Source organism: Giraffa tippelskirchi, chromosome 10, assembly GCF_054371585.1.
Source record: "Giraffa tippelskirchi isolate mGirTip1 chromosome 10, T2T-mGirTip1v1.2.pri, whole genome shotgun sequence".
NCBI classification, from domain to species: domain Eukaryota; kingdom Metazoa; phylum Chordata; class Mammalia; order Artiodactyla; family Giraffidae; genus Giraffa; species Giraffa tippelskirchi.
The window spans coordinates 90262114-90275534 of NC_137284.1; the positions used below are offsets into that span (position 1 = coordinate 90262114).

The following is a 13421-nucleotide window of genomic DNA, read 5'->3' on the forward strand; positions in this document are numbered from 1 at the left end:
CCACATTTGAAGTTAAAGAACTCACTGTCACAACTCGAATTCACATCTCTTTTGCCTTCCTGAGGGGGAGGGTGTGGGTAAATTGTGCTAATAATCAGGATCCCAAAGCTTCAGTAGCTCAGTAGTTCTCTGATTCAGTCAGTTCAAAGATTAACAGATACTGAAATGGGTAAGGAAATAGCATGGCCAAGGCATGGAAACACTGAGGGCATTCTGTAGCTAGCACTCTTAAGTGAGCTCTCTGCTTGTTATTCGAGTTTCTTTGATGGGAGTATCCTAACTAGGCAACCTGTGAAAGTTAGCTATGCACCAGGGCAGGAGCTCCTAACCTTGAGTCCACAGATCCCTGTTGGATATGTGGATGAACTTCAGGGAGGACCCAGGGATTCCTTGAAAATTCATGCAGTTTTGTATCTACTATGCATTTTCTTTTTTTTTTTTTTGAGGTGAGGGTTTGTGTCTTTCATTAATGTCTCAAAGGTGTCCATGGCCAAAATGGTTAAAAATATGTGTTTCTTAGAAAGAAGGAAGCAAATAAATCATCTGAAAGTTATTTGGGACCCCAGTTCTAACATGGGGTGGTGGTGTTCCCCACACCACTGAACAGTTCTAAGATACCAGCTGGCCATCCTATAATTCAACCCAATTCTGACACTATATATCCAGGTATAGCATTAGATTCTGCAAGTTAAGGGCTCAGACAGACCCACGAAAAACCTTCCAGATGTCAATCTCAAGTCCAGGTTGTTACCTGGGCTTCTGATCTACCACCTAGAGCTGCTCACAGAAAACAGAGACATTTACTTACTGAATCACTGGTTCATTAAAGGATATTACTCAAGAACAACCATGTATCAGAGCTGCATGGGGCAAGATATGGGGAAAGGATGCCAATCTTCCTTGCTCTCTACAGGCATACCACTTGCCCCAAATCTATGCATTCAGCAACCTGGAAGGTCTTCATCCCTTTCCTTTTGGGTTTTTATGGAGGCTTCATTATGTAGGCATGATTGGTTAAATCATTGGCCATTGGTTACTGGGTCAACCTCCAGTCCCTCATTTCTCCCCAAAAATCAGAGGGTGATTTTTGAAAGCATCCCGAAAATGTTCCACTCCTCTATTCCTGGTTGATTCCTTTGGCAACCAGCCCTCATCCTTAGGTGCTTTCCAGAAGTCACCTCCTTAACATAAACTCAGTTGTAGTAGAAAGGGACTTGTTATGAATAACAAGACACCCATATTTCACCTTGTGGCTCTGAATCGGTTTCAGAAACTGAAGATAAGAGACCAAATACTATGATAAAAGATTCTTCCATTGCTCTTATCACTCAGGAAATCCAAAGATTTTGGGAGCTGTAAGCCAGAAACCATGGAGGAAGACCAAATATATATAAAAGATAAATTTTGATTCTCTGAATGACCAAATATATATGTCCTATAAAGCACAATATTTCAACATCAGAAAAAGAGTATATCTAACTTGAAAATAATGTCATTTCCAGGATAGAAGGATTTTCCTGGGAAGCTGGTTTGAATGGTGAGATCAGCACTAGAAAGGAAATAAGTAACTGGCAGCATCTGTAGGAACAGAGATAAGTAACGTTTGCCCATGTGGGGGATTCTTTGCTTGCTATTACTGTATAAACATTCAGTTATTAATTGCATAAAGTTTGGAAACTGAGTCATTGATACAGAGGCTGGTGTCATATACTTTCACTTAAGTTTGTGTTCAATGGCCATTTGAGTTCTGCTATGGCTATGAAATTTACAAAAAAGCTAAGATACATCAGCTGTTTAAAATACTGATTCACTTCAGTCAAATCTTAGGTAGTTTAAAATAATTGTAAGCAAACTCAGCAGAGAGACAGCCAAAGCATTACCAGTTCTTTTCTTACCACATTGCTTTTTGGCTAATATACTTGGACTCATAAAACTTAAAAAAGTTTAAAGAACAATTTAAGGAAAAGCAGTTGTTATACTAATTTCTAGTTCTGAGCCACGAGTCCCTGTGCGTTAAAACTTAGCAAACAGATGTCTTCTCTTTAGAGAGATATTTATTCTCAAATTTGAAGATAAATTCATAGTCCAATATCAATATAAAGTTTTGCATTCTGCTAATTTTTCAATCTTTTTTAAAAAGTGTGATCCTATGTTTTAAATTTCTTATATAATCTTTGTATGTCCTCTAAGTAGAATAGTATCATGCAAAAATAATAGATATATTTAGCTTTCTCTGTTTTCTTCTGAAGATTTTTCTCCTTTTTCAGTTCCATGTAGTTTACAAGATTGCCATGTTTTTGAAAGTGTTTCCTGTGAGATTTTTACCTCAAAAACCTGCCACAATATGATACCAAATGCTGGGGGACTCAGAAGCATAGCTGAATGGTTAAAGCACTATCCCGGGCAACAGAGATCTGTTGTTACTTACCCTTCAGCCTGTCTCTGCCTGTCTAAACTTTGCCCGTCTTTTAAGACTCCAACCCAACTGTTTCCTCCTCTAAACTTTCATAGGAAGTTGACCATAGAATTAGTTTCTTTCCAGTACATAGTTTCATGGTATTAACTGTTTATAATTTTAGACTTTTTTATTTTCCTTTCCTTTAAGAAGGTATTTAAGGGCATATTACATTTCTTTGTATCTCCTGAAATACAGCAGTAATAGCAAAATCAAGAGACTTTAGTAGTTTACACAGGAGCCCTTTAGCTGTCTTATCTTCTGCTGGTTTTTGGTCTAGTTTGGTTTGGTTTAAGTTGCTGTTTTCAACATCCTAACAGCAGAGCGCTGGACACACATACTATATTTCACAGTTATTGATAATGATTTAATGCCACTGATGATAACGGTGCTACTGAGTTTAGGCAACAAGGTCTTGACCTACAGAAAAAGGACATGTTTGGGAGTAAAAGATTTGTAAATAGTTGAGCAAATTATGTATAACTTTTGGCCTCAGAAGAGCAAGAGTTTTTGAGAATTCTAGTTAACTGATAAGAGGATAAGTACTCTTAATGCTAAGTTTGTTCAGTTGCTAAGTTGTGTCTTACTCTTTGCAACTCTGTAGAATAGAGCCTGCCAGGCTCCTCTGTCTGTGGAACTTTCCAGGAAAGAATACTGGAGTCGCTTGCCATTCCCTTCTCCAATATTAAGTTTGGGGATACATAAATACTGGGTAATAGAGTTCTTCAAATGACTTATAAGACCCAGTAAGATAGGTTGTAGGTCATGTGATATAAAAAGTTAGCAAGTAATGGGAGTTTGAAAAAATAACAAGGAAAAGAAAGTGGGGGATTTTGACTCAATATAGACAAGAAAAGGAATAAATAGGAAAACTCCTCATTAAATGCAACATCATGTGACAGAATAAAAATGAACTGCATATTAAAAAATAAAAAGCTGCATATTGAGTCCTGGCCATGGATGAAGTACACAGTGGTATAAGCATTTCTTAGATCTGCAATTCCATACCGTCTCTACTTTAGCTCTTAGTGATAAGCACTGCTCTGCCTTTTACCCACAGTCAGCTTCAGTGAAACTACACATCAGAGGGTCTCCTGGCCATTGAAGGTGATCCAGACAGGAGAGGAACAAAGGATCAGGTCTGAGACCCCTCTTCCCCCAATCACAAATGCAAGGAGGTTAAGGCTTCCTCAAGTCTAGAATGTGTCTAGGGCTAACTTAGTCCTACATATTTTACCAGCAAGCATGGTCCTGGGGAAAACTGAAAAATCTGAAACTGTTTAGGGCAAATTTGGCATTAGTTTTAGAGTTTGAATACTAGTGTAGACTATTTCCTAGTCTGCTTCCTCTCCACCCTTTAGAAAATCTTTAGACCATAAACTAGCTGCCCTCACCACCTTACTAGGACCTTTGTCATCCTTGCATTGACTGACTCCTAAGACTCAGGACCTAACCAAGAGAACAGACCAGCATGGTGACTGCCAGTGAGTTTCAGAGTTACTTTTCACAACATTCTGTGTAGCTGTGTATTTGCACCTAAGAACTTTTGAAAAGTATCAGGAAACTTGAAAATGTAGAAACTGATTGCTCCTGCTAGAAACGTGTTTGTCTGTCTGTCTGTCTCAAACTCCCCCCGTCTTTTTTTAATAGCTTGATGCTCTAATCTATATGGGAGCTGGGAAATATTGAAAAGAAAATGTTTACTTAGGAATCACTGTGTGTTCTAAGTTCCTTCAAGTGCATATGGAATCCTTTCAGTACCTTCTACTCAGGCTTGGCCTGAGCAATACCAAGATCTGGTAGGAAATTATTTGAAAACTGAAGCGGTCTACTGCAATGGTTAGTCATTACACATTTAACCTGGTGAGAGAGGTTTCTTTGGATCAGGATAGAACAAAGATTTTCAAACATGATATGCCACAAACAGTTGTATTACGTTAGAGGGTTTAGTTTATAAATGATTTTTATTTTTCATAAATTAAAAGGGATTAAAAGTTATCCCTATATAAACATTGCTACCCTCAATTTCCTTCTAGTTAATTGAGTAAGCTAAAAGAAAGGAGAATTTGGAGCCTACATCAAAGACTGCTTATAATCAGCCTTTTATTTATGCATCAGCTAGTAAAGTAGGCAGAAGAGTACTTGTCTTCCTTTACTGATCAAATCTCTTGAATGTTAGGGCTTTAGAAAAGCTTGAAAATCAGTAATCTAAAGACAAAAGAGCAGAATAGCAATGATAAGACCTAGGTACAAAGTATGGCTCTTTTATTTGTATGACTTTAGGCATGTTATTTAACCTGTTTAAGATAGTTTCCTTATTCTTTTTTATGGTAATAGAGTATTTGTGAGTATTAGATAATAAAATAGGATTTTGCACAGTACATGGCAAATAATAATAGTTAAGTAATATTATTTGTTTATATTAGTAATAAAATTCAGTAGGTCCAGATTACAAAGGCCTTTCCACAAAGACATCCCCATGAGCTGGAGAGGAGAACTCTGAGTTTTATTAAGATTTTCTAACAATGCAGATCTCTTAGAGTGTTTAGGTGGTAATTGATGCTGCCAACAACTGCTAAATAGGGTCTTCAAAGAATCTCTGTATGCTCTGACAACCATCTAGATTTTCTCTGCTCATCTCTCTAATGTTTAAAATTTTGGATTCCAGACCCCAATAATGTTAGAAGGGTCCTTTTGCTCTTTGCCAGTTATAGACTTAATGGCTCTTCTGCTTCTTTGTGGCTCAGACCCTCCTGGATTGTGGAGACCATTGTTTGGGTCTTTCTCTGACTTTCCCATTATGCTTTTCATTCTTTCCTTTGCCTATCTTGCTTTCCTCACAGAGGTCTATAAGTTGAAAGACTTGTTGAATACAACTGCTTCAAATGTAGACAGCTAGATTTTCTTTTCCTATTTATAATCTCATTTATTAAGAATTTCTCCTTGAATTAAAGGAGAATTATGTCTCTTATGGGCTTCCCCGGTGGCTCAGACAGTAATGAATCTGCCTGTAATTCAGGAGACCTGGGTTCGATCCCTGGATCAGGAAATCCCCTGGAGAATGGAATGGCAACCCACTCCTTGTGGGCTATAGTCCACAAGGTTGCAAAGAGTCAGACACGACTGAGCAACTTTCATTCACTTATTATGTCTCCACATGAGACTTCTGGAATCATTTCCTGGGATCCCTTCAGGCTCTGAGGTTGTAGAATGACATAATATCTCATGCTAGAAGCTCTCCTGCAAAAGAGCTATACCTAATTTGCTCACTGACCAAAAGTTTACTACTTCCCTGGTTCAGAAAGGGTGGGCTGAATAGACCTCTTTGATTTGTAAAGCTGGTAAAGTGTTTTCAGATTCCATTGAGTATGGAGGAATTTGTATATAGGATAGTTTCTTCTGAGGGCTATAACTAGATTTTATATGATTTCATACATTTTTATGTTCAAATGGAGTTAAATGTGTGGGAATATTTTGCTTTGTGATTCAAAGTCACGAAACCTCTTCCCAAGAAAAATCTCCTCCATCCTAATTTCCAGATGTTTCATTTCACCCAGACGAAACAAAGCTCTTGCTGTTGAGGGAGCAAGAGCAAACAACTGCCTTTTTTAGACTGGACATAGGTAAGGGATTAGATACCATTGTGAGCTTGTGTCTTCAAGGGTTCACATACTCTGCAGCATTTTCAGCTCCACCCAAGGATCCCATGGGTCTAAGTGAAGAAGAAAATGCTCTAGTCTTTAGATCTGAGCCCAAACAGCGAAATGAGGCCAGACCTTACCACTTCTCTAATCAAAATTTTGAAACCCAAGTATCTTGGGACCTCCTTGACTGACAAGTAGCATGCTCTCCTGGAAGCTGGATGTCAAGGCAGATGCTCCTGGAGCTTTACTAGCCTAGCCACCATGCTGTGGGACAGCCCTGTCCATTGCTAGACAAGGACAGAATCAGAAAATTCTAGGCTTCTTTCTTACTGGATCTTAGCAGAAGTGGAGCTATAAGGGAAACTAAGATGGTTTGGCCTCTTTAGACAATAAGATGGGCAGACAAGCTGGCTCCCCTTTAAGCATGAGGGCCAAGTCTCTGTCTGCTCCTGGCTGATAGGGACAGCCAGGCCTGGTGGTAGAAAACAAAATAGGCCTTTAACTGTCCTGGATTGAGTAAAGGAATTTTACATAGATTCAGCTAGTTAACTAGAGTTTTGCATTGGTTTGGGGGGCCAACCCCAGCTAGTAGTAAAGTCTTACTTGTTTATTTTCTTTGCATATATATATTTTTTCAATCTAAGGACCTTGTATGAGGAGTGGGTAACCATGTTTAGGTTCACAGGGACCCTAGCTAAGTCTTCCATTCATTCTGCTTAACATCCTATATTTCAGAAGTTTAATAATATTACCTCCCCCAAAATAATGATTGGCAAAATATAATCAAAAGACTAAAAACTAAACTCCTTTGTGTAATACATTGTCCATTGACTATCATCTTACCCAAAGGTGACATCTTGGCTGTTGTATGATATCACAAGTTCAACAGAAACTCCTAGGACCTTATTTCATGGTGTAATACTCTGAGTTAGTAATATTCATGTCAGTCATCTCCAGACCTATCAAGAAAGGTTGAGTCTCTATTCAACAGTTTTCAAGAACCTGCCCTCTTTTTTCTGATCCATTTTCAGTTGGCTGCCTTCTCCCCTGGCAAGTCTAGGCCCAGTGGGAGTGCTTATTCTATAAGTAGTAGTTTTGTTTTTGTTTTTTCATTTCATTTTAGCACACATATCCTTAGATCAGAAATCATTTTATTCCTCAGTTATCAAGTGACCAGATCTCATGGTTCAGCTCTTGCCAGGGCTGTTTAATTAAGAAAGTTCCTCTGTGAAATCTACATGCTTAGAACACATTATGTACTTTGTACCTTGATATTAATTCTAGTATTCATTTTTCCAACTTTAAGAAAAGAACCTGACCTTCAGGGACTGGTCAAGAATTCTCATATGAACACTCTATGGGTTACTTCATCAGGTCAGTTAAAATACTTCCACGTTTTTATTTCCAGTCAATAGAAAAAAAAAAAAAATTAACAACAAAGCAAAAAACTGCTTTCTATCTAAAAATTATGGGGTAACACCTGATACCTTCTACCTTTATAGGTTTCTTGTTTACCTAGCTGTTATTTCATTGGAAACATTTTGTAAATTGAGGAAATAGGCATTTGGCCTGTAGCAGTTATCAGAATACCTTACTCTGAGCTCTAGATCTTAGTAAAATAACAAATATAAAACAAATAGCTTTGGGGGAGATGGGACTCTTAGGATAACTATTAGTAATTTGTACCTAATTGTGAGCTAGCTCAAACAGTAAAGAATCTGCTTGCAATGCAGGAGACCCGGGTTCAATCCCTGGGTTGAGAAGATCCTCTGGAGAAGGGAATGGCAACCCACTCCAGTATTCTTGCCTGGAGAATTCCCATGGACAGAGGAGCCTGGCAGGCTACAGTCCGTGGGATCACAAAGAGTCAGACACAACTCAGTGACTAACACCACTACTACTATGTCTGATGATTTTCTTAACCCACAGGGGAGAGTAACTGAATGGTATTATTTTGAGAAGGAAGTAGAGGAAGACCTAGTGATTATTCCTTGAGGAGCTGAGTTAGGGCTTTGGGCATCTGCACAGTCAAGGAAAGGGAAGCACTAAGAGTAGAAGGGCTACTGGAAAAGGAGTATAAAACCACAAAGACCATTTTAGAGGTCAGCTCAATATATTGGCTTCAGTTAGGTGAAAAATAAAAACTTCCTAACTCTGAAAGCCACTATGTATTGTATTATGAATGCTGTGGTGACATAATCTGTTTTCTCAGGAAGTAGTTCTCAAAACTTTTCATATTCAGGTACACACTTACTTGGAAATAAGTCTGCAGTACTGCATCTTTAGGATCCGGAGCTGTCGGCAGCCCATTTCAAGATTCTCAAGCATTTGGTTGGTAAGCAGGATACAACCAGAAACATCCAAAATGTGCAGGTAATGGCATTTTGCTGATAACATCTCCATTGCTGAGTCAGTAATCTGGACATAGAGCCACAGTAACTACTGATTATTTCTACCAACTGCATCCCAAAGAATAGTGTATTGATCAGTTTGGGCTGTTATAACAAAATACCACAGACTAGTTAGTTTAACTAGCATACATTTGTTTCTCAGAGTTCTAGAAGCTGAGAAGTTCAAAATCAAGTTGCCCATAGGTTCAGTGTCTGGTAAGGGCCTTCTTCCTGATCTATAGATGGCTACCTTCTTGCTGTAACTGTACATGGTGGAATAATGGAGTGGGTTGCCATTTCCTTCTCCAGGGCATTTTCCCAACCCAGGGATTGAACCTGGGTCTCCTGCATTGCAGGCAGATTCTTTACTATCTGAACCACCAGGGAACCCCGAAGGGAGCTCTAGTTTCTTCCTATTCTTTAAGGACACTAATTCCATCATGGGGGTGCTACCCTCATGACCTCAGTCTAAACCTAGTTACATCCCCAGAGCCTCGCCTCCTAATACTGTCACACCAAGGATGAGAGTTTCAACATGTAAATTTTGGAATGACATAAATACTCAGTCCATAACAAATATAATCAGAACCCTTACATATTCTCTTATCATGTGGTGAGACTATAACTCAGATCAGTGACTTAGTCTGTTTCCAGAACAGTGAAAGATCTGTTTCAAGTGGCACTAATAGAATTTATGATCTTGCTGTTATTTTTATTTTAGAGTTACCTGTTTGGGATGGGAAACTTCATCAAAATTTTCCTAGTAATACTTGTCACAGCAGTATGAGCAACTTACAAAATTCTGCTGTAACAGCATTTGGCTTTAAATTTGAAATCCACTCTAAGGCATCATCAATTTGAGAAGCATAAGTTTAATAACATCACATGTTACAAAACTGTAATATATGTATTACATAAATATATATATGTATGTAAAATGTATATGAACCTGCAAACAGAATCAACTTGCTGTAAGAAGGGATCTGGACACCTCTGATGATTTGTATATGGAATAATTGGTTCTGGAAAGGGACTAGTTGGTAAGAGAGATGTTTGTAGACAGCAGAGGAAAGAAGAGCAGAAGCCACAGAGACTACATGAATCTCACGCTGAGAATTTCTGCTAAGGGTTCCAACATCTTGAGGGTTTGCACAGATGTTCTGTAGAAGTAATTCAACTCCACTTCTTAGATTACTTCACTTACTCAAGGTCTAGCATTTGAATTTATAGCTGAACTGAGACTTGCTGCAGAATCAACTAGACTACTCTCCCCAAAGGAATTTTTTTCCAACTGGATTTAATTTACTTTAAATGTTTGAACATTCTAAAAAAACATGCCATGAGGCTAAGCTCTTGTTTTTTACATAAATTGAGAGAATTATGCAGAAATCCCCTTTAATTTGAAATGTATACTTTTTACTTTTGGAAAGATAGATGTCATTGTCTAAGTATGCCCTGTTTCCAGGACATGCTCAGGACCAAGGTTTAACATTGCAACTGATTCTCACATAAATGCCTACAGACATTCCTGCCACACTCTATGGGTCTCTGAGGATCTGATATCATGGGGAGCAGGAGTTAGCCTGCCTCTAATGAACTGTAGGGGAAAGGAAAGACAATGAGATAATGGAAAAATCCCAGAGAGGTAGAGGTCAGAGTACTAGGTTTTTTTGATACCGGAGGAACTGAAAAGGAGCCCAACATTTCCTGTAGATCAGAATCCCAAGTGTTCAGTGACTGAGGTGATGTTTTTGGAACTTATGGGAACTAGAAACTGGAGGTCGAGGTGACTGGCCACATTCTTAACTCCCAGATACAAGGTCTTGATCTCAGTCCTATTGAGCAGAGATTATGTTATTCCCATTTTAGTGCTGGGTAGAATGAGGTCATAGTACTACTCACTAACCTTGGAGGTGAGCTGGTTGTAGGGACCTTCCAGGAGGTGTATAAGATGCCCATTCAAGATTAACTCATGGACTTTTGGGAAATGTAGCCTAGAATGATAAGCCAGACACTGAAGTGTATTATGGCTCATCAGAAACAATGGAACTGAAATATATTAGACAGGACCACAGCCTTATGATTTCTGAGGCTGTGGGGAATGTTCATATTATGGTCATTACATCTTCTGAATCAGAATTTTCATTTCACCTGCAGAGATGGTAAAGCTCAATCCTTTTCCTTTACATTGAGATTCTGAAATCATCTACTCTCCTTCCTTTTTCTTAGTCTAGATCTTCAGTGTAGAGTGATGCATTTTATAAAATGTTATTTGTGTAATCCTCCTTAGTTTCTAGGCTATAAGACAATGTCCACTGCACATTCTGTAGAAGGAACTCTCGGTTTTTCCTTACAAAAACAAAACAAACACAAATCCTCTGCCTCAGTTCTTGTTCTCTTTGGAGTCTTTCCTTTTCTCATTCTCCTATTTCCCTCTCTTATTAGTGGAGCCTCTTAAAAACCCAATCAACATCTGTGCTTTTTTTAGAGCCAGGGCAGTTCCCAGTGAGCCATGTGTTACCCATGTGTCTGTGTGTCCGTGTGCAGTGAAAGCAAGGACCCTGCGAGCTGTGACTGACCAAGCTGCAGAGGGTTGATGGTCACTGCTGTCCTGAATACCTTGCCCCAGCTTACTTCTAGAACAAGATGATGCTGACCAGAAAGACATCTGGTTTCCCTAGTTCTAAAGGCTGTTGAACAAAGAAGAATTTTATTGTAAATTTTCTAGATCAATTTTATCATGATTGACCATAGCTTTCCCACCACTGCCTCCTCCTTATTGTGGGATGGTTAATGATAGAGAAATCAGGAGGTTCTAGCATCACTCTCTTAACCTATTCATTACCCAGACTGAACAACTGAGAAGCTGAATTTTTAGACCTGTTAGAATTCAAGGAGTCTTGAAAGTTCAGGTGATACTTCAATGTGTGCAACAGAAGAGGACAAAATTGTTAGTAACTTAGCAATTTCTGAGGATTTTTTAAGAGATACTTTAGTTTTCTTCCCTTTGAGTATTTTACTTCCTCTAAGGTTTTTCTGTTAATTTGTTTTGGTCTTTATCTTCTCCTTTAGAGGCTTTTCTCCTAAGTGTGGCCTCATGTCCTTGACTGTCTGCTCATGATTAATAGTGGAGAGCTAAAAACTGATTGGACTTCCCTAGAGGCTCATCAGTAAAGAATCCACCTGCAATGCAGGAGATGCAGGTTTGATCGCTGGGTCGGGGAAATCCCCTGGAAAAGGAAATGGCAACCCACTCCAGTGTTTTTGCCTGGGAAATCCCATGGATGGAGGAGCCTGGTGGGCTACAAATAATGGTGTCGTAAAAGAGTTGGACATGACTTAGCGACTAAACAAAAACAACAACAAAAGCTGAATAGAAGGTCTGAGTGCATAATATGGGCCTTCTCTTCTTTCAGCTTCAATGGGCTAAATGAGTTATTTGTTGGAAAATTCACAAATGTCAGTATTTTTCAGTGTTTCATCTTGGACTAGTCAGAGTCCTTAGAAAAAAGGATTCCAGCCTCCTGCCTGGAGGGAAAGATCTGGCAAACAAATTCTGGATGCTGTGTTGGAAAAGTGCTGAGTATCTCTGCATTAAGCATTTAGTCACTTAATTCCCATTTCACTTTTGTATCCAAGCTCTCAGTTTTACATGATTTCTCCCAGCCTGGCAACTTTCTGTTTTATTATCTGTAAAGCAGATAGTAGAGAGATTTTACATCAGAGGACATTCAGCAATATCTGGAGACATTTGTTATTGTTATGACTGGAGGTATGGGGGGGCTAGGTGCTACTGACATGTACTGGATAGAGGGCAAGGATCCAGTTAAACATCCTACAGTGCATGAAACAATCCCCCACTGTAAAGAATGATCTTGTCCAAATGTCAGTAATGCCACGGTTGAGAAATCTGGCTCTAGGAAATATATCTCAAATCTGGTGAGGATGAGGAGGGGCAGTTGCCTGAAAGCATAGAATAGCGAAGGAGATCTACTGATGTACCTACTTCTCAAGAACTTTTAACCCAGTCTTCCTTATTTTAGCTATCCTCTTAACCCAATTACAGAAGTATACAGTATTGACAAGTTTGAAGGTTATGGTGTAAATACATTCTTTCCCCAGCTTTCTCTACTATTGGTTTAGGATTCAAAGTTGTCTCTGGTATGCTAAATTAATTCATCTATTTTCAGGTTTCCAAAATTTTGTTGCTTTTGTCTCCTACTGTTTTCCCTATCATTGTGGGCCCTCACCCTCTTCTGCAGTTTTGGTGGCATTTCAAGACGGAACAAAATTATCAGGATATATTTAATCTGCCGTATTAATCTAGAACCAGAGACTTCTATTTCTTGACCTGGTGATATTATCCGTATTATATTAAGAGAAAAGAAAGTAGGTTACAGTGTATTTTAGAAAGTATGATTCTATTCTTTAAAAAGCAAGACAAACCTTCTTTAACTATAATGTCTGTACATAGGAAAGAATTCTAGAAGAGTAAGTATAAAATGCCAGTGGTTATGTCCTGGATGGTGATATGGCTTTGAATTTTTACTTTCATACTTTTAATATATGCAGTCTAAAGATTTTGCAATGGGTATATATTCCTTTCAAAGACAGATGTCAAGAAAAATTGTCAAACACTTGAAAATAAGACAAAAGATGGTTGCCTACCCTTTCAGCGTTTCCTAGAACATTTTAACAGGTCCAACTGAGAAATTCTACAAGGAATTATGCCGTTTTTTGGACGTACTATTTATTATCGATTAGGGCTCAAACTCTACCTGTTGTATTTTTGTCTAAGAGAGATGCAGATTATTTCTGGTAGAAACTATAGCTCCAAGGTTATTGATTTGTTACTTTGTAGGACTTTAACCAATTTTGGATTTAACCTAACAATCATGTTCCAACATTCTTTCTTCAGTTCCTATAAATACT

General features: G+C 38.5%; 2 protein-coding genes and 1 long non-coding RNA gene across 28 annotated transcripts in view; 2 read left to right on the forward strand and 1 right to left on the reverse strand.

The window, feature by feature from the left end:
- FAM185A (family with sequence similarity 185 member A) overlaps nucleotides 1-13421 on the forward strand; it is a 142130-nt gene that overhangs the window by 78233 nt on the left and 50476 nt on the right. Inside the window, exon 8 of one of the 6 annotated variants that reach the window (XM_081535815.1) lies at nucleotides 1503-3311. The exons of the other annotated variants lie outside the window; for them this stretch is intronic. Within the exon in view, the coding sequence (XP_081391941.1) occupies nucleotides 1503-1507 (5 nt within the window). The 3' untranslated portion in view covers nucleotides 1508-3311. Of the gene's footprint in view, nucleotides 1-1502; nucleotides 3312-13421 lie in introns of those variants that run through there. 6 annotated transcript variants of the gene reach the window in all.
- FBXL13 (F-box and leucine rich repeat protein 13) overlaps nucleotides 1-13421 on the reverse strand; it is a 215269-nt gene that overhangs the window by 442 nt on the left and 201406 nt on the right. For 12 of the 21 annotated variants that reach the window (XM_081535697.1, XM_081535696.1, XM_081535691.1 and 9 more), the window contains one exon: nucleotides 8354-8517. In XM_081535697.1, the coding sequence (XP_081391823.1) occupies nucleotides 8354-8517 (164 nt within the window). Of the gene's footprint in view, nucleotides 1-6942; nucleotides 7059-8353; nucleotides 8595-13421 lie in introns of all 21 variants that reach the window. The other 9 variants (XM_081535698.1, XM_081535699.1, XM_081535695.1 and 6 more) reach the window with 2 other exon arrangements.
- Nucleotides 3202-10191, forward strand: LOC145524125 (uncharacterized). Its single transcript, XR_014067217.1, has 3 exons — nucleotides 3202-3594; nucleotides 7406-7473; nucleotides 8342-10191. It is a non-coding gene; the product is annotated as an uncharacterized LOC145524125 (long non-coding RNA).